General features: G+C 44.7%; 1 protein-coding gene across 2 annotated transcripts in view; it reads left to right on the top strand.

Moving 5' to 3' along the window:
• Positions 1-21,206, top strand: part of Pex14 (peroxisomal biogenesis factor 14) — a 149,950-nt gene that overhangs the window by 107,566 nt on the left and 21,178 nt on the right. For both annotated transcript variants that reach the window (XM_036179458.1, XM_036179457.1), the window contains one exon: positions 12,359-12,487. In XM_036179458.1, the coding sequence (XP_036035351.1) occupies positions 12,359-12,487 (129 nt within the window). The remainder of the gene's footprint in view (positions 1-12,358; positions 12,488-21,206) is intronic.

Genomic DNA, 21,206 nt, shown 5'->3' with positions numbered 1-21,206 from the left:
AAATGTTAAAAACAAGATTGCCAAGATTAGGTTGAAAAATTAACTATCCTTCAATTAGCGCTGCTTACATCAGACTCAATTTTTTAACATTTGTTTTGTTTTTTGAGACAGGGTTTCTCTATGTAGCTCTGGCTGTTCTGGAGCTAGCTCTGTAGACCATGCTTTCCTTGAACTCAGAGATCCATCCACCTGCCTCTGCCTCCAGAGTGCTGGGATTAAAGGTGTGCGCCATAATTGCTTGACACAGATTTTTAATTTTTAAAAGCATTTTTGGGTTTGAGACAGTGTCTTATTCTATATCCCAGGCTTACATGGAACTACATAGCCCAGACTGACCTTGAAATAACAGCAGTCCTTCTGCCTCAGCCTCCCAGGTGCTGCAATTACAAGTGTGGGCCCAGCACACCTGGCTCAGACACATCTTTTATGTAATAACACATAGAATTAAAATAAAGTGTTAGGAGGAGATGACACCGTGCAGACACCACAAGAAACCTAATACTAATATCAGAAATGATGGACACAATAGTGAAATCAAAGGAGGAAACCTCCAAAATAAAAAGGTGGCTGTAACCAGGGACATTCATACTTGAAATATGTCTAGATCTAACAGCATGGGTTTAGTATACATAAGCAGGAGTGACTGGAACTGAAGGGAAGACTGGGCAATATGTCATTGTGGTGGTGTTAAATGCCATCCTCAAACTAGTTAAGATTCAGCTGGGCGGTGATGGTGATGCATGCCTTTGATTCCAGCACTCAGGAGGCAGAGGCAGGTGGATCTCTGTGAGTTCCAGGACAGCCTGGTCTACAGAGCGAGTTTCAGGACAGCCAGAGCTACACAGAGAAACCCTGTCTTGAAAAACCAAAAAGATAACAACTAATCAAGATTCTAACATTATACTTGACAAACTTATCGTGTCAATATAGAACAGCTGTAACTGGTAAAGACACTGAAGCATCTACCCAAAGGTGTCCAACCTCCTTAGCCATCAGAGGAAAACAGATTAGAATCAATTTGGAGGTCCTGAGGCTGTACCGTACATGTGCAAGTTGCATCCAAGATCTTGTCTTGTGGTTTTCTTTGTGTGAGGAAATGTTCAATAGGAGATAAGTTGCATAGTTCATAGTGCTTCCACATAACAGATTCTCTTAAGCACAATGATGGTACTTTGGAGGTGTACTCATATGAAATGTTCTCTGAGAACATACTAATTTTATTTAAAATTTATTATTTCAATTTATGTGTTTGTGTGAGTTGCTCAGTGTGTGTATGCAAATGAATGCATGTGTGTGATATGTCCATTGAAGCTAGAGGTATCAGATCCCTTTGGATCTGGGAACTAAACTCAGGTGTTTGGCAAGAGCAATGTGTACTCTTAACTGCTGAGCCATCTCTCCAACCCCATATTAATTAGTTTTAATTAAAATAGCAAGATACAAAAGTATGTGTAGCATGCTGTCATATATGTAAACATATGCATCATATATATGTATATATGTGTATATACACACATGCTTTTTACATAAAAGCTAGTGCCTGTGAGTTCTTCTAAATGATGTAATAGGGTGACCAGGTGGCAGGAGCAACCCGTATGTATTGTTAGAATTTTGTACCATGAGAGTTAAAAACAATTATAAAATGTTTCTTAGAAGGGCCTTATGTAGGAGACCGGTAAATTATCACTAAGTCAATTCCATGTAGCTACATCTTTTACCAGGTAGCATTTGTGGGAAGTGGGAAGAGACAGCCCGCACCAAGGATCTCAGACTGTGAGGGCAGATGGGAATGACGTCATGAAGGGCCAGCAGATTCAGCCTCTGTCTCTCATGCCTACTCTCAGGCTGGACACTCATCAGATAGAGTGACAGGCCCTTCCTTCACTGTTTATAGTGCAGTGGTGTGATGTTTTTTAAATTCTTTCTCTCTTCTATTCTTCCTTCTTTTCTCCCGCCCCCTTTTTGTGCAGTGCTAGGGATGAACCTGGGGTCTGGTGTGTGCCAGGCAAATGCTATACCAGTGAGCTATGCTTCCCTTCTCCACATGACCATACTCTATGACTTCCCTTTGTTCTTTGTGAAGATGAGATTTGCTATGAATATAACGTCAGCTCTTCATGTCTTAATGTATCAAAAGTGTTATGAGAAATTTTCAGATGAATATAAACATTTGAATAATACTGCATTATTGAAATGTAGCACAGATGACCTAATTAATCTCCTTTGTTTACTTCCGTGTTATTCCCTGAGCTGTGGGGTCTCGTGTAGTTCACTGACCTTGAACTCCGGGTCTTCTCACTACACCTGTGAAGTGCTGGCATGACAGGCGTGCACTCCCACCATGCCTCGCCCATTGCTATTTATTTGCTTGTTTGTTTGTTTGTTTACAGAAAGCATGAGGGTTGGGGATGTAGCTCGTGGTAGTATTACCTGGTAATACTTACCTATTATGTGTGAGGCCCTGAGTTCAATCCTCAGTTCTAGGGGAAAAAAAATAATGATAAACCATCTTGGTCCATACTATTTTGTTCTATTATTATGTCTTAAAGGTAAAATCATTGAGTCAAAAGTTGTGACCATTTTTAGATTATTGAGGCAGCATACCAAATTGTCTTTCAGAAGGTTCTCGGTTTGTCCTTCCACAACACCCTCAGACAGCAACCAACACTGTGTTAAAAAAACAAAAACCAAAAACAGAGTTCATAACTATACCAATGCAATAATGCATTTGAATGGTAGGCTTAAGTCAGGGACTTTGTGCTTGAACAAGATTGGGGCTGCTCTCCCCATTGATTGTAGAGTTAAGGAGAGGAACCTGGGCTAGGTTCCAGCCTGTCTTGCAGTGGGCTGCTCCTCAGGGGAGGAGAATGCAATACCACATGCATTTGAACTACACATAAAGCTGTTGACAAAATCATTTATATATTGACCTATTAAGACATGAAGTGTTTTAATGTGTTAGTACAACTTAATGTTGAGGTCTTTTTAAAATGCTTATGGATCCCTGCCGTTTTAAATTTGGGGAAGTAAGTTGAATATCAAATAATAAACCTTTCTTCCAATTATGGATTCAAGATTCAGGATGTAAAAGAAAGTTCTGAAGGAACATTTGTGGCACTCAGCAGGTGTCTGAAGAGTGAGCCCCACTGCACTGAATTACCACAATGAAGCTTTCCTTTAGGGTGGAGGCCAGCAACTCCACAGTGGAGTGGCTTCCCACGGCAGGCTGTCTTGAGAACCTGGTGGCCACCCCTCATCGCAAAGCACATATTTGTTTTGTTTTGGTGGTACAAACATCTCTGTTGCTGAAGGAAATATTTGGAGCTGAAATGAACAGTTGGGCAGCCAGGATGTGTCAGAATTGGACAGATGTTCCCCTTTTAAAATACATTTCCATAAAAAGCTACCTTAGACTTGACTGCTGTGGCTAGAGCAGTGGGTTAAGCAAGAACTTTGAAATGTGATCTTGTTCCAGTCTCAGGTGCAAGGCACCACTTTGCACCTTTTCTGTCTTAGTTGTTTTCTTCTAGAAAACAGGGGTGACCATTCTAAATGACTGTGTTCAGCATCAAGGTTTTGGTGTTTCTGCCTCCAGACATTTATTTTTAAAAATAATCCAGCCAGGCATGGTGGCGCATGCCTTTTATCTCAGTTTTCAAGAGGCCGAGGAAAGTGGATTTCTGTGAGTTCAAGGCTAGCCTGGTTTGCATAACAAGCTTCAAGCCAGGCAGAGCTATAGTGAGACCCTATTTTGGGGGAGGGTGTGTGTGGGGGGGGTGTTGAGGGTGGAAGCCAGGCATGGTGGCTCATGCCTTTATTTTTTAATTTTTTTCATTCAATAACTATATTTATGATATTCATTAATTGCATTAATTGTATTGATTTGTTACATTCATGATATTATATCCTGATACTACTGTCCATTTGTGGGTCTTTTCCATCACACAAAACAGAAACTCTGTACTTAGGAAATCATTGTTCTATATTCCTTTCTTCAACTTGAGATAATGAGACTCTATTTAAAATAAAATAAAATAAAATAAAAATTAGTTTGTCCATATGAATAAAATGTGTTGGATATCTATATCTTAATTCATAGGGTATGCAGTAGAAATTCTACCTTCAGTTTTTGACCCCAGCTCATAGCCTCTCTAGGTCTCACCCATATTTTCAGTTCTCACCATCCTGTTTCTGAATTATGCATATCCACAGCTAAGTCCATGTATAGCTAAGTCTATACATGGACACATACAGTTTTTGTTTTGTTTTGGTTTTTGTTTTTGTTTTTGTTTTTGTTTTTTTGGTTTTTCGAGACAGGGTTTCTCTGTGTAGTTTTGGTGCCTGTCCTGGATCTCGCTCTGTAGACCAGGCTGGCCTTGAACTCACAGAGATCTGCCTGCCTGTGCATCCCGAGTGCTGGGATTAAAGGTGTACACCACAGCCACCTGGCTGACACATACAATTTTTACAAATAATTTATACTTTTAAATCTTTTTCAAGTGATACATAAATATTTACCATATTTTGTTTTTATTTTAAAGCTTTAAAAAAAGATTTATTATTTTGTAGTGGTTTTGTGTGTGTGTGTGTGTGTGTGTGTGTGTGTGTGTGTGTGTGTGTGTGCGCGTGCACACGTGCCCATGAGTCCATAAGGGGGCATCAGATATAGAGCTAGAGTTACAGGCGGTTGTAAGTGGCCTGATGTGGGTGCTGGGAACTGAACTCAGCTCCTCTGCTAGAACACTGTGAGCTCTAAACCAGTAAGTGTCCCGTTGGGTGTGCGCCCCCCCTCCCACTTTTTTCTTCTTTTTGAGACAGGGTCTTACTATATGGCTCAGGGTGGCCTGGAACTCACTATTTATTCCAGGCTGGTCTCAAATTCTAGCCTTCCTGCTCCATCCTCCTTGAGTGTTGGGATTACAAGCGTGAGCCACCATACCCAGCTTCATATTTGTTTAAATTGTAGATATTTTTAGGCTCTCACACCATGTTTTGAGATGTGTGTATATTATATATAATATTCAGATTAGAGTAACATATCTATTTCCTCAAAGAATCATTATGGAGAAAACATTCAAAATTCTCTCTTCTAGCTTTAGAAAATACAAGGTGTACCACCCTTACCTGTGACAACCAACTGTGCTCCAACACTGTTGCCCCTGTCTGTAGCTAAGAGCCTGTGCCTTGTCACTGGGTCCCTTTGCACTGCCTGCCTGTCCTTTTTGCTTTTCTCCTTGTGGGTGATTTGTTTACAGCTTTGCTATTGAAGATGTGCTGTGTCAGAGGTTAGTGGGCACAGGCTCTCCAGGGTGTCCACTCACCCTGGGGTGTGAGAGAGCCCACATGGGGGTTGGGGTGGGGTGGAGACTGATAGGGCACTGCTATCTGTGCCTTGACTAGAACTTGCCGTGTAGACCAGGCTGGCCTTGAACTCACAGAGATCTGCCTGTCTCTGCCTTCCCAGCGCTGAGATTAAAGGCGTGCACCACCATGAATGACTTCTGTGGGGTTTGTTTGTTTGTTTCTTCATGAGTAAATAAAAAGGGTAGGATGGAGGAAGAGAGAGAGAATGGGCTAGACCAGCAAGACTTCAAGTTTTCTTTCAGTTCTGACTTCCTTTCGTTGTAAAGATGAGTTGCTATAAGTAAATTTAAAAAGGCAGACGAGGGATACAGCTTGGTTGTTAAGAGCACTGGCTGCTCTTGCAAAGGACTCAGTTTCAGTTCCCAGCACTTATATGATGGCTCTCAACAATCCAGTTCAGGATTTCCGATGTCCTCCTTTTATGACCTCTGTAGACACTGCACACATGTGGTGCACTAGCATACATGCCGTTTAACCACTCACACATACAATCAATAAATGCAATTTTTTAAAAAAAGCAAACAACCTCCGTAGTCTCTTCTGAGATGGTGAAGTTTAAGTATCACTGAAGTGTCAATTCCTTGGTCTTGTAAATAACTGCATATCCCCTGGGCCTGGGAGGAGGCTGCTGCAGCTTGTTGCTAGTGTTAGAGGCTGTCCTCTGTGATGGGCAGTGGTCTGTAATCCTCCAGAATTGATGGCAGAGATAAAAAGTCGCCCCTCTTTGTGTTATTTCCAGTGTAGCCAAAGAAGGACTAGAAGGAAAGCGGGGCACCCTCCAGGCTGTACAGATCTAGAAACAGACATCATGGATGCTGGTTGGAGCCCCCCCCCCCCACACCCCAGGTCGTTCCTACAAGAAACTCAATTTGTGTAACAGAGGGGCAGCTCATGTCCGTCTTGTTCAGTAGGTATACTACTCCCCAGAGGCACTCAATAAATTTTATAGAAAGTTCCCTCCTTATGTGGAAGGCGCTAAACTCAGGGCCTGGTGTGGCCGTTATAATTTAGGGCTCCAAGGGAGTACATCTGCCTTGTGAAACAGCCTGCTGAAAATGTGCAGAAACCTTTGATCTTGGTTGATTTCCCTGTGTCCTGTACTCCTGGGCTCAGGCCCCAAGACCACAGCCTGTCTGCTTTGAAATTAAAGCCCGACTTGAATTTAGTTTGTGGCTGAAATGCTCCTCCTGTGTGCTGTGTCGGTAGAGACCTGGATTCAGCAGTCTTCACAGCTCCTCTGTCTCCTCAGGGACCTCCTTCCTTGACGTGAGGAAAGCAGCCTGTCTTCTCTTTAGACTTGTAAGCAAAAGCCTTTCCAGTCTCTGAGTCTGTAAGCTGGCAGTGAAATACATCGTGCACTGGCTTCTTACTCTGTGATTTACACTGGGAGAGGTGCCTGCTGATTCCCAGGGTCTTTTGTCTTTGTTTAGTTTTCTTCCACATTTGATACATTTAAAGGATGGATTGTCTTCATGTTCACGGGATAAGGAAGGGATCGGTGCAAGTTTTAATGAGAGGTCCGAGCGCTCTATGCTGACATGAGAATTACATTCGTGGTTAGAGAGCTTTCTTTCCCTGGGTGCCAGGAGACAGTGTTTTGCTGTTTCTGATGCAGCCGCTCTGCGGAACACGTTTCAGAAGGATACTGGGGGGCGTCCAGTTCCAAGGTGTTAGCAGCAACTTTTCTCCCAGGTGTGCGGACTCCCCTCATTTAAGGAGGGGGAAAGGCTCTGGTCCCATTCTTGAAATTATACATCAGTATCAAGATGGTGGGAGCCAGCCCACCTCCAGCTTCATTTCCATAAAAACTTTCATTCAGGCTAGTGATATTTAGAACTGTTTTTCTCAAAAACTGTGTTCTGTTGCTTGGGGAATAGTTAAAAGCAGAGAAGAAAGTATTCGGCTTATTTGCTTAATGTTTTAACCTAGTGAATTAGACAGGTTGGGGAGCTGGGGGAGGGGTAAGAGAGTGGGTGGGGCAACCCCATAAACAAGGTGATATATAATATTTTTTTTGTTCTCCTTTTAAATAAATACCGATCAGCTTTATGTTCAGAGACAATAGGAGCCGTTGGCTTAAATTTGCAGTTTACTGTATTTATGGCTGTAATATCAAGGTGCTGCCGTCGTAATTTCATGCCCCAATGAGAAGAGCAAGGTCGAAGCAAATGCTTCCATCGGCATCTGCTAGCACACTAACTCATAAACAAGGCCCGGCTGGATCAGGTGGCATGGAATAATACAGGCTAATGAAATACAGCACAGCTTTCCATTACTGTTAGTTTTTACAGTGTCGTCATTACGTGTAATTTATGTTTAAAAAATTCAATTTTATACAAGGCACTGGGAAATAGGGGTCCACAGGTCATCCAACGACTTTTAGAGGCTCCAAGAGTCCTTATTGTACTCTACTGTTCCAACAAATGTTAATAAAATAAAATAAAAATACTTTTTCCCTTTCCCCTCCCCGAACCCATTCTGAGAGAGTTGATTTTTCTTTTAATTTGGGGCATATCTTTAGCCAGATGTCTTCCTGCCTCATCTCCCGAATGTGCCAGGCAGATAACTAGTTGTGTTCTGAGAGAGGTGACCCCCGCTCAGTCTCCAGAGTCCCAGATGAATCAGAAATTGAGGGGCTGTAGATGGAGGTAGACGATCTGAATTCTGGGCCCTTGGCTGCTGCCCTTGGTTATGGGCCTTGAGCTTGACCCCCCCTCCCCCCATGTTTCTTTCATTCTCTACAGAGTGATTGTAAAGCTCAGTCCAGACTAGAAGGTGCTGCTGGGGTTCACTACCTTGCACATTTTCAAACCATCCCTAGCTGTTCTGCCTTGGTTGCCTGCCCTTGCATGATACAGAGAACACTGCTGTCATCTGTCATGTCCCACAGACATCCCCAGCTTCATCTCCAGAGTCAGGCCGAGAGCTGTGCTTAGTCGGCCCTGGAGTCAGTGTGGAATTGTTCGGAGAGTCCTTGTGCAGCCAGCCCCACAGAACATAGCCCTTCTGGGTACTGGGTTTGGCCTGAGTCTTGGGAAAGGACGGTGAGGCATTGTGTTCACCTGGGTGTGCTTGGCTTTTGTTTGCGTTCGAATAGAAACCTTCAGAAAAAGAAGTTTGTTTATCTGCTAGGAGATAAAAATAGGCAAGTGTGACTGTCCTGAGCCTGTTCAGATAGCAGTGCGGCCTGCCTTTGTGATCACTGGGTGCTTGTGCCCTCTCTCCTTCTTTTAAATGCAGCCCCCTGTGGAGAAGAGCTGGAGAAGAAATCCTTGGCCCCTATCTGCACCAGGGAGGGCAGCAGTGATAACTTCCTGATGTTTGGGGAAGTAGTTTGGAGGGAACCAAGGGAACAAGAAAGATGCCGGACCTTCCCTCCGTTGGAGGGCTTTGCAGGGAGGTAGCCTGCTCTGTCCTCAGCCACAGCTTCCTGTCTCTGCTCCTCCTCCCTCCTGCTTCTCTTGCCCTTTCTGGAGCGCGCGAGAGAGAAAACAGGACTTTCTGAAGGTATTCTTCCCACTAATAGGTGGTAGGACGGAGCTCTAGAGAAACCACCCAGTGGTACAAGGGAAGTCACTAGAAGGAGATTAAAATGCCAGTCCTGGTGGTGTCAGGTAACAGCAGCCCACACCTAACTAAAAGGAGAATGTAAGCTTTGTCAGAATGAACTAACTCCTCCAAAGGCAAGTAGGGAGCCTGTGGTGGCTGGCTTGCTGCTCTCTCAATCACAGGATGGCAAAGTCCTTCGTCCTCTGCTTTGTTCAGTCATTGCTCAGTCCCTGTGCAGTTAGATTATTCCTCACAGATAGCAATCAACTGGAAGGAAGTGTGTGTGTCTAATTTGCATGAGATTATTTTAAACAACAACAACAAAAAAGGTCTGCATTAGTCAGGGTGATGGTAAACAACACAAAGAGATGCCTTTATAATATAGCCTGTACCTTGGCTTTCAGAGCCAAATATAATTCACTTACAATTGGCAGTTTCCTTTATTATTCCTTTTAACCTTTTGGATTCTGCAAGGTCTCAATCAAAGATCTGCACTGTTTATCTTGAGGGTGAGCAGAAAAGCTGGGACTAAGGCATCTGGATGTTTATGCATGGGTCCTGTGGCAACAGCTCATCACAGAGGTAGGATCATCTCTGTACGAGGAGCCGGTGGCTGGGGAGATAGCTAGTTTTGATTCAGGGAGAAGTGAGTGTGACCCTCTACTTGGTCTTCCTGCATCTCCCCTCCCACCCCCGACCACCTCGCTCTGTAAATAGAGTCCTAAAACTGGCCAGTGCTGCCTGAACTGTGGACACCCAGAGAAGCATATAGATGCCCCTGTTTGTCAATCTGGTGTTGTTAAAATGTTGTCATGTTTTCATTGGCAGGTCTGACCCAGGGGTGTCTATAGCCACATGTTTTTATACCCCCATGAACTAATTACCAGCTCTTACCTACACTTAGGGTCTAGGGTGACAGGGGAGAAAGGAATTTCTTCCTTCTCTAAACCTGAACGGACTCAAGACTGAAGTTCTGAGTCTGCCATCTGATGTGTGTAACTCTGGTGGGCACCTGCACCACTGTTCTCCAGGACAAGTTTGATCTGGGCATTCCTCACCTCTACCTCAGGTTTTTCATCTGCTGAGAGAGGACAATGGCTGAGATAACTCTCCAATTCTAAAGTGATGCTCTGCTCTTTCTTTTTCTAAAATTTTCTTTCTTTTTTGTTTTAAGAAAAATGATCCATTTTTTAAAACTAAATCAAAACTGACTCTCCTAGAGAACTAGGTATATAAAAGTCCCAGCCAGTGTAGATTTAGAGCATCAAATGATAAGGTCTCTGGGAAACAAGAGCCTGGGAGGAAGTGCTGATGGCGTTTAAACCATTGCCTCACTGGTGGGCTCCGCAGAGGTAATGCAGGGTGTGTTTTATTAGGAAAACAGGCTTCATAAAGCTCAGGGCCAGAGGGCAGAACAACAGGCCGAAAGTCCTGTGCCTTTAACCAGCTCCAGCTCGCAAGGCTGAGGCACAGCCTGTAACTTGCTGTATATTTCCCCAGCGTTAAACATTATCGTACTTGTTTATATTTGAAAGAGCCAAAAGGGAAAATGAGAAGGCAACTGAATGCTCCTTTTGGGAAAATTATCCTCGTTTGTAGCCAGCAGCTGACAAGGCACATGATCCACCAGGTTTATAGAATTCCACGGTGTACCAGTGACCGGCAGCCTGTGCTGACATCGCGGTTGCTGCTTCCTTCACACAGAGGCCTGTGAACTGGTTCAAGCAGTGTCCTCCTTCCAGCGCCAGCTAGCGAGGAGTGCTCCGTCCTGTAGGAAGAGCAGTTGTCAGTGAGTGACAGGTGAAAGAGCCCAAGAGGCACACGCTCTAAGGAACTGTGTCCTCCAAGTTCGCCTGGCTTGTCTGTCTGTCCTATCCCTGTTCTATCCCTGTCCTATCCCTGGGGCACCTTGTCCAGCCCCAGTCTGAGAATGCTCTGTCTCTCGATCCCCTGCCCCCTCCCCAGTCTGGGTGAATGCTGTTCGCAGCACCCTAGACTGACAGCAATGCTCATTTGTGTGAAGAGGGAAGTGCTGCCGCAGAACGAAAGGAAAAAGGTCGAGAACCATTTTGAACAGTTGAGGCACTCCCTTGACCATTTGTGGTAGGGCATGAAAAGTCTGAGGGATAGCTGGAGTCCACTCAGGCCAACATGATGCAGAGCAGAGCTGCGCTCTAAAGCATTAATGTGCACCATGTATTAGCCCCCAGGCACAGAGTGCGAGGCACCACTCTTTGAAGATGCTGATCCTCAGAACCGCCTTGTGCTTCATCCACCCCTAGGGGCAAGTATACCATGCTGTGGGCCTCTAATGGAGAGCTGCCGACCAGATGTGGGAAAGCTCTCGCCCTGGTTTTAAGGCTCTGTGTTGCCGTTCCGCTGGCTATTGGGATGCCCAGAGCAGCCTGGACCAGTTTGAGTTGTCACGCTAGCGGCGGTGACTGCTTACCTGCTTTCCCAGCCACTATGGTGGATCTCCTTTGTACACGCCATTATTTCCTGAGTGGGTCCTGTGGGAAGCTCGTCACACCCAGGCTCTACACTCACTCCTACTATTCTGTACATATTCAGTGTCCCTCATCCTTCACCACTAGTCACCTAGTCAGCCTTGGGCCCACAGACTCTCAGCTCTCCAGCCTGCTGGGGTTGGGGTCTTGGTGGGCTTTCACTCGCCTTCCATTCCTTCTTGGGAAAATCCTTCCCACATGCTACAGCCACTGCAGATGGCGCCCTGTGATTTCCTGACGCCCATGTGCATTGTAGTTGAGAGTGTTGGAGGATTGAAAAAAGGGGGAAGAAAAACTAGCCAAAGGCGGTCCAGGCAGCCCGTGATAGGGTAGAGCAATAATCATCTGAAAGTGTGGGCCTGGTCTTGTTTTGATCTGTTTTCTTGTTTTATTTTCTTCTTTACATTCTATATCCCATTCATACTAATCACAGTCAGTCCTGATTTTTCTTTTTATTTCTGCATTTGTCATAAAATAAAGCAAATTATTCCCGTCTTTGGAAACGATCTAGACTAATTAGTCGTCTCACCCAATAATTAGTTTTTTGTTTCCCTGTCTGTTTTCGTGCATTATTGTTAGTTTTTTCCCCTCTTTTTTTAACACCATTACAGATTAAAATGAGCCACATTTGCAGTTGATGGTATCTGTTTTCGGGGGAAGAATGGAGAATTGCAGTACAGAGCGACTTCAAAAGCAGCAATAAACTCAAGGATAAATTAAGGAAATTGAATGAGCCACATTTGGAAGCAGTGTCGAGGCTAATATTCTGTCGCTTAAGGTTAAATTGCAGCTGAGAGAGGTTCCCAAGAATCCAAAATTGAGGAGGCAGCGAACTTGAATGCAAGGCACTCTGGCCGTCAGGGCCTTTTTGTAAAAGATTTTGCTGCAGTGTGGTTACTGGCAAAGTCCTCACCTGTGTCCTTTGCTCTTCTCCCTAGGGCTGACAGATGACGAGATTGACCTGGCTTTCCAGCAGTCAGGCACTGCTACAGATGAGCCTCCATCCTTGGGTCCGGCGACGCCAGTGGTTCCTGTCCAGCCCCCTCACCTCATCCCTCAGCCGTACAGTAAGTCACCAGCTCCCCTTCCTGCTGAACTGGGGCCTGGGACACTGGCGAAGAGCAGGGCTTCACCACAGCAAACTGGGAGAACTTGGCTTTTCTAGGAATAAAAATGTGGCACACCCAAATTTGTCTAGAGCCAGTTGTATGTGACAAAGGTCTCAGGGGATGATGAGCCAGCCATTGGTGTGATTTCAGTCACTGGGATCACACAGACGACGATCAGTTCTCCTGCCTTCTTACCCCAGTGGTTTTGAGTGTCCGTTCCCTAACATAGGCCGGGAGTGGCGAGTGGCTTCTCCTGTACCCATCGAAGTAATTTGTCTCCTAATTTTATTTTTTCAAACTTAATATTCACAGGTTTAGGTCAACCTTCACTCCCTCGTCCCGACTTTACTGTAGATTCATGTTGTTACAGTCTCAGGAATTTCAGATTAAGTACAAAGGTCCTTTAATAATGACATGGGATCCTAGCAGAGGGGAGTTTGTTATTTTAAATGGAGGTTGCTGTGGTAACAGATATGGTCCTATACATCCATCCAAATAAGCACATCACCTCTGCTGTAAGTGATGTGGGAGAAGTCTAAAGAAGTTACAGTTCTCCCTTTCCCTTTTCTCTTTCCGCTCTCTTCCCTCCGCACTGTCACTGGTCCTCTCCCTCCCTCTCTCCCTCTCTCCCTCTCTCTTCCAATAAAGCTCTAAAAGGTTAAAAAAAAAAAAAAAAAAGAAAAAGAAAAAGAAAAAAAAGTTACAGTTCTCTCCAAAGCTGTTAAGACACAGCCTAGGTTTGTCTCTTTTAGATAACTCAGCACAGGCTCCATTGTCTCTCAAGTCTTTTCTCAAGTTGTCTTCATTTTAATTGTCTACAAGGTTTGCTTGATTTTCAAAAAGTGATTTAAGACAGAGCTCAAGACCAGATTTTAAAGGGTGTATTTAAAAATGGCAGGTTCAGCTGGGTGATGGTGGTGCACACCTTTTTTTTTTTTGGTAAAAGATGTATTTATTTATTATGAATACAGAAGAGGGCACCAGATCTCATTACAAGTGGTTGTGAGCCACCATGTGGTTGCTGGGTATTGAACTCAGGACCTCTGGAAGAACAGCCAGTGCTCTTAACCTCTGAGCCATCTCTCCAGCCCTGGTGGTGCACACCTTTAATCCCTGCACTCAGGAGGCAGAAGCAGGCAGATCTCTGTGATTTCGAGGCCAGTTCCAGAACAGGCAGGACTGTTAAACAGAGAAACCTTGTCTGAAAAAGCAAAACAAAACAAAACAAAAGTGACAAGTTCATTTTGATCCCAGAGCAGCTGGACTGAAGCCCTTTGCTTCTCCCTCCTCAGCTTTTTTGCTGGCTTGCCTGCAGCTGGGCAGGTAGGTACTCTCTCCCCAACAGACCCAGCCAGCAGGTGTTCTGTTCTCTCCTGTGTTCGGCTGGGGGCCAGGCAGAGGGTTGGCTGCTGTGTGCATCACAAGTTGTATTTAGAGAGTCCTTTGCTTTCTGGATAAAGCCAGAATATGTACGCCCATGTGTCTTGTCCCTCTGAGCCTGGTCTGAGCCACCGGCTGGCATGAAGACCTTTGAGACCCCAGGAGCAGGCTTCTGCCTTTGTGAGCAGGGGCCTCGTTTCTCTTTGCCAGCCCAAATCCTCTCAATGTGTTGTGTAGGCTTTGGGCTCTGAGCATACTTTTTAACCAGAGGCTAAGTAAGTGTCCACACTTTTCTGAGTTGTGTCTCTGAGCCAGCCGTTTAATGGGATTTGTTAAGGATAGGCAGTGGCAGCTGGGGTGCAGAATTGTCTAAGCACATCTGTTGTGTTCCAGCTGTTTCCTCCCACGGCTTAATACCAAACAGGTCTCTCCGCTACTTGAAAACTTTCTGCTCGGAACAAATTGTTCTGCTTGGTCACAGAGTTGGCACCAAGCATCATCTGCTTTCCTGCCTTCTGGAAGCGCAAAGAGTTAACTGTTCGTTTTTCTGGCCGGCAGCAGCAGTTGACTCTTCAGTCTCCTTCAAGATTACAGGCTTAGACTCTGTTCGTCTCCTGGCCCTCACGTAACATGCATCCTCTTAGAGACAGGCTTCCTCCTGCTTTGACACTAGCATCAAAACAATGGGAACGATCATTTTTAGTGCTGGCGTTTCCGGTTGTCATCCTCCAGTTTCATCCTTCGAGTACTTCTACACTGCTCCTTTCAGCTCTGGGGGGACTGCTCTTCACTTCTGTACTTTTGCCAAGAGGTGTCAAAACTGCTCAAAAAAAAAAAAAAAAAAGGAAAAAAAAAGCTTGATTTTGATTAATATAGAGAAACAAGACTTTGCCTGACTGATAATAAAACTGATAAATGACATTTGAATTACTTGTAGCGGTAATTTATTACATAAAATATCTTTTATTTGACATGCGATTAGTTGCTGGAAGCATCACTCAATCTGACTAGTTTAAACATGCTCTAAAATGAACCCCAGTAAAAACCAGGGCTGTCGGCTGCTGGCGTTATGAAATATACTAATCCTGGAGTGAGGAAAAAAATCTGACTTTAAATATTTAAATGATTAATTGGGTTTATATATATATTTTTTTACCTCTCTAACCCCCTTAATTACAAGCAAACTCAGGGGAGTTTCTGAACTAGGTGTGCAATCTGCATGCTTATCACCAAGGCATTGTCTGTGTCTGGGAGGGATTTATGGCCCTGTTCTTGTGTGTTCCTGCTGAGTCCCTGCCTAGATCCATAGCAGCCCTTCCTTCCCATTTCTCAGCTGTTTAAGGACATTCCATCTCTGAGCCCAAGTCTAGGAAATGGGGTTCCCTCAGCCCAGCCCCAAATGCTCTCGTGTCAAAGAACACCTGGAGAAGCCGCCGAATGCAGACCTTTATCTCCCAACCATGCCTGGTGGCCATGGGCTGCTGGGGCCTCCTTTGCTGTCTGTGCCTTCTGGCCAGTGTGTGTGACCTTGAAAGGTTAGTGAAAGCCAGTGGGAGAACACGGGGAGGGCTCCAGTGTACTTGTTCGGTTCAGTGTGTAAGCACCTGCTAGATGCTCAACTCTGCATTATGTGAGTGTCAAAGCATGATCTTTCAGAATTTTAACAGGCTCTTAAGAAAAAGAGAATAATAATATCAGACATAATTTAATGCCAAAATTAATTATACCGACAAAAAATTCTGTAAGATTACAGAAAAGAGAAAAATTAATGTGGGCTAAGGAAGTCGGGAGGCTTTGTGAAAGTGGCAGGCAGTGTCACTGGGGGAAGCTTGGTGTCACCTAGTGGGAGCACACACCATGGTTCCCGGGGCTTCAGAGAAAGCCAGGCAGGATCCAAGAAGAAACCTGATACTCTGTTTCTCCTTTTGGTTTTGGTGTTTGTTTTTGCATCAAGCCTCTGTGTGTGCATCCACAAGCGCTGTGGATAGGTTCTGGGTCCTACTCCATGTTGAGCTCTGGTCTGTGCTGAACTGTCTTGTTCCCACCCAGAGGGATACGTACCAAGGAGTGCTGAAGTATAAGCAGGGCCAGTGTAAATTTTCTGGGGTGATACTGGGCTTCAGCATTTGTCCTCGTCTTGGATGGACAATGGAACCCTTTAGAGACTGGCCCGAGCTTTAGTTGCCTGGAACTGGCAGGGAGTCCTGAGAGAGCATTCTCCCCAGTTTGTGTCTGCTTCAGCCCTATTTAGTAACATTATCTTAATGCATTGAGCAAGCACTCATTATTGAGTAACTCCCAGGTATCAGGTACAGTGCTAGACCTCTGGGACAAAAAGGTCATTAACAAGATCTGTTAGTTTTCCATTGCTAAGGCTTGAGACAGTCAACTTTGAAAAAGGTTATTTTAGGCATATGGTTCCTGTCTGTGATTGGTTGACCTGGTGGTTTGGGCTCTCTGGTTGTGGGTGCTGGGTGACAATGTCGGGGAACATACAGCAGAGAGAAACTAGTCGTGTCATGTCCAGAGACAACAGGAAAGAGAGGAAGGGGGTGGGGTCCTACGTCACCCCTTGGTGGCTGAAGGTCTCTCTAGACTGATGTTCTCGATACCTCCCGAGATCACCAGGGAGCAAGCGCCTAACCATAGCACAAGCCTGACTGCTCCCTGCAGTTGCCCCTGTCTAGGGGAAAGACAGTTAAGCCAGCATGTCAGTGCCTGGGAGGCAGGACCAGGGAGGAGGCTGGTGCAGAAGCAGGAAGGGGCGCTCCTGAGAGCAAATGCTTCACTGACCCCGTGGGTGACAGGTTCAGTGTTCTGACAGGATGGACAAGAGCGCCAAGACAAGAAACTACACGAAGACCTCAAGGATCTCCGGGTGATCTGAGAAGCTGGAGCATGCTGGGGGAGGCATGGAAAAAAAATAAAGACAGCTAAGCCATCACACTGAATCACACTGACAGAGGATGACCAGCAACATGTGATAGCCAGCCGCTTCTGAAGCTGCCTTGTCTATTGGAAGAAATGTCTTTGGACTGATGTTGGAGTCATTTGTTTCAGAGATGGACATAGGGGGGTATGCCTGCCTGAGCCGCCCTTGCCCTCCTTGTTATCTTTGTCCAGCAACACTTTGCTTTTCCCCACAGTGGAGTCCTCTGTCCACTCCTTCAGGGCATCTTTCCAGGGCTTCATTCTGACCTGATGGAGTTTGCCCTGTGGCTCTCGCAATCCCCTGCTCCCCACCACACTGCCCTTAAATATTCATTATAGTGTCTTTTCTATTAGCCTAGGAGTCCTGAGGCTTTTTTAAAAACTCTAATGACCTGAGGCTCTGACTTAGCAGATGTCTAGAAATGCTTGTGTCCTGGGTGAAGTGTGGTGGAAATGTGCTTGAGAATTGAGAAGTAAGGCCTGACGACAGTGCCCTTCAGCCAGACCATTCTCATGCTCGGTCCATGTAGGCTCTTCTGGGCAAGCTGTGGAAACAGCAAGGGACAGGCTTGCTTTCAGGAGGTCCCTGGCATTTGGAGAAGGACAGCGATGACTAGCCACTTCTGTGCTCTGCAGCAATGATCTTGACAGTTTCCTTTCAGTGTACAGGAACAACAGTTTGCAACTCCAGAATGGTGGTCTTCAGATCTTGAAAGGATGAGGCTTGAACTGGCTTTGCATGTCACTAAGTCAAGGCTACATTTCAGAAAATAGATTTTCTCAGCTACCCAAATATAGGGCATCTAGCTCACCATGGAGGCTCTGTAGTCTTAAGGGACCCAGGTCTGCATCCTTGACAACTTGCTGGCATCCATTTTGTCCTGCCCACCTGCTCCAGCCCTAAGTGCCCCATCTGCCACCACCAACCTACAGGAAGGAAAAGGACCAGCTACCTCCCAAGGACACCTAGGATTTGCTATATCCTCTCTATCCTCTCCTTGCTGACAGGAGCATGGTTGTATCATCTTTCCATCTACAAGAGGCTAACAAATGAGGGCAGACGTTGGGGGCTATGCCTGTCCAAGTTGCTCCTGCTGTCCTTATCATCTGTGCCCAGCAAGGTGTTGTTAGAGCTGACATGAATGCTTAGACTCAGGGTGCTATTACCTGGGCCTGGGCAGGCTCTGGTGGCTAGTGCTATGGTATTTAGAAAGGTTCAGCCGGCATATTAGGAGGTTAGGACTTGCTACTTCATTATCATTCTTTATAATGTCTAAATATTAAGATTCTTTTGTATGTGTCCAGCATTATCAGGCGTGGATTTTCAGCCTGTGTTAGAATCCTGAGGTCATATTTCCCCCCTTGATTTCAGCCACTAACGGGTTGGGGAAAACTTTTAGCACCTGCATTGTTGAGTTTTGTTCTCAGCCACTACTAACTTCTTGAAAAACGTTGAACAGGGTGTGTGTGTGTGTGTGTGTGTGTGTGTGTGTGTGTGAGAGAGAGAGAGAGAGAGAGAGAGAGAGAGAGAGAGAGAGAGAGAGAAAGAGAGAAGAGAGAGAGAGGGAGGGAGGGAGGGAGGGAGGGAGAGAGGGAGAGAGAGATCTTTATTGAGGGTAGTTTACACGAAATAAATGCACCCATTGTAATTGCACCATTTGAGTTTTGAGTGTGACCATCACTACATTGCAGAACATTTCCAATACCCCAAAAGGTTCCCTTGTGCCCCATTTCCAGTCAGTCCAGCCCCATCCTGCCTCCAGGGCAACCATTGCTCTGCTTTTTCTTGCTGCCTGTTAGATCTTTCTTTCCTGAGTTTTGTATAAATGGAATAATATGGCATGCACACTTTAGTCTGGTCTCTCTGCCCAGCATAGTACTGAGATACATCCAGGTTGCGCTCTCTCTCTCTCTCTCTCTCTCTCTCTCTCTCTCTCTCTCTCTCTCTCTCTCTCTCTCTGTGTGTGTGTGTGTGTGTGTGTGTGTGTGAAGTTGCTTCATTTTATTACCGAGCTGTATCCCACTGTATGGAAGTATGTATCGCTGTTTGTTTATCCATTTCAGCAGCTGATGGACTTTGGGTCGTTTCCAGTTTTTAGCCATTATAAATAAAACTCTTGTGAACATTCATGTACAAGTCTCTGTGTGCTTTTATCTCTCTTGGGTGAATGCCTAGGAGGAGAATTGCTGGTTTGTATGTTAAGTGTATGTTTAACCTTATAAGAAACTGGTAAACCATTTTCCAAAGTGATTGTCCTGTGTCAGCTTCCCACCAGCAGCCTCAGTTTTGGCAGCAGCTGGTGATCTCTGGTAGGAGCATTGGCGATGTTAGTGTGTGTGTAGGGCTTACTTCTGCTAGTCCGCTCTCCCTTTCCATGGTATCTGCTGAGATTCAGTGCCTTCACGTGCTAATTGGTCCTCTGCACATCTTTTGGGACACATCTACCTGTTACTCATCTTGTGTCCTCTGTCAGATAGATGTATCATCAGTCCTTTTTTCTCTTGCCTTGCACTTAAAGGGAGAAAGGTCTGATGTTTTGAACTTGGTACCATCTTGGTGGGGAGAGAAAAGACCTTTTGGCCTTTTTGCATTACCTTTTGGCATACACCTACACCTACCCCTTTTCGCCATCATGGTCTTTTCTTCTAGAAAGGGTGTTTTTCTGTGGTGCTGGGGATGAGCCCTGTTGTGTCAGTCTGTCACTCTGCAGCCAGCTCTGAGTTCAGTGTTCTTTCATTTTATTTATCATTAATTTTAAAAGTGTATATGTATATGTGTTGTGGTTTGTTTTTGCTCTTTTGGGGGGCCTGCCACCCAGCTCCCAAATAAATCACACATGGAGGCTTATTCTTAATTATGAATGCCTGGCCTTAGCTTGGCTTGTTTCTTGCCAACTTTCCTTAAATTATCCTGGCTACTTTTTGCTTCTGGGCTTTTCCTGTTCTCTTGCTTCTGTAAATCTTACTCTTACTCTGTGGCTTGCTGTGTGGCTGGGTGGCTGGCCCCTGGAGTCCTCCTCCTGCTCTGGCTGCTTCTTTTTTCCTCCCAGTTTTCTCCTTCTGTATATTCCCTTTGCCTGCCAGCCCTGCCTATCCTTCTCCTGCCTCCTATTGGCCATTCAGCTCTTTATTAGACCATCAGGTGTTTTAGACAGGCACAGTAACACAGCTTCACAGAGTTAAGCAAATGCAACATAAACAAAAGTAACACACCTTAAAATAATATTCCCCAGCATTTCCCCTTTTTTGTCTATATAAAAAATGAAAGGCTTTAACTTTAACATAATAAGACTGTATACAAAAAGAACAATTACCAATTAAAGATTGCATTCACAATGTAATGAATTCCAGTTCATTTGTGTCTGGCAAATTAAAAGAAAATACTCCATTATCTATCCTATCTTAATGAATCTAAAGTTTTATACCTAATTTACTCTCTGTCATAACTAAAGAAAATTACTACTATAACTATCTACTCTTCAACTCCATCAAAGACCCCAGAAGGATGATATTATTTAAGTAAACAAAAGGTGCATTGGAAACAACTTGCATAACTCTAGCCATGACAGAGACATCTGACTGCCTGGACAGTCACCCAGAGGTCCTTCTGCAATATTGGGGCATCCATCTTCAGCCTACAAGCCCATAGTATCTGCCAGACTTCTCAGTGAAGCAAGAAATTTGAAGGACTTTCTTGCCTTGTATTGGCAAAGTTCATCAGTCACTTTTCTCTGTGTCCTGTAGAATATCTGACAGACTCTTCTGTGAAGCAGGAATTTTGAAGACTGGCCTACTTTGTTTTGGTAAAGTTCAACAGTTCTTTTTCCTTTGTGTCCTGCGTGTCCAGTCTGCGCAGCACATTGTCAGCGGTCAAAGGCAAGAACAGTTTTTTTGCCCAGTGATAACATTGCCACAATGAAAGCAAACTCCATAAGAAGTTTCTTCAATGCCCATCTTCTCTGAAGTAAACTGGTGCTGCCAGGAGCAGATGTGTCTCAATGTCATAAAAAACTTTAAATGAACAAAACGTTTTAAATGCCATATTCTATAGGTCTTTGAAGTATTTGAAGATTACCTATCTAAAATATACCTTTTTAACCTAAAAAAACATACCTAACACATACAAATTTGGTTGTTTATAAAGGACTAACATATGTTTCTTGATTATCCTATATAATTTATAATAATAGCTTTCAGAAACTAGGACTTTATCTTACTTTTTTTTTTTTTTTTTTTTTGGTTTTTCGAGACTGAGTTTCTCTGTGTAGCTTTGTGCCTTTCCTGGAACTCACTTAGTAGCCCAGGCTGGCCTCAAACTCACAGAGATCTGTCTGCCTCTGCCTCCTGAGTGCTGGGATTAAAGGCA

This window comes from Onychomys torridus, chromosome 2, assembly GCF_903995425.1.
Source record: "Onychomys torridus chromosome 2, mOncTor1.1, whole genome shotgun sequence".
NCBI lineage: Eukaryota > Metazoa > Chordata > Mammalia > Rodentia > Cricetidae > Onychomys > Onychomys torridus.
This window is presented reverse-complemented; position numbering and strand designations above follow the sequence as displayed.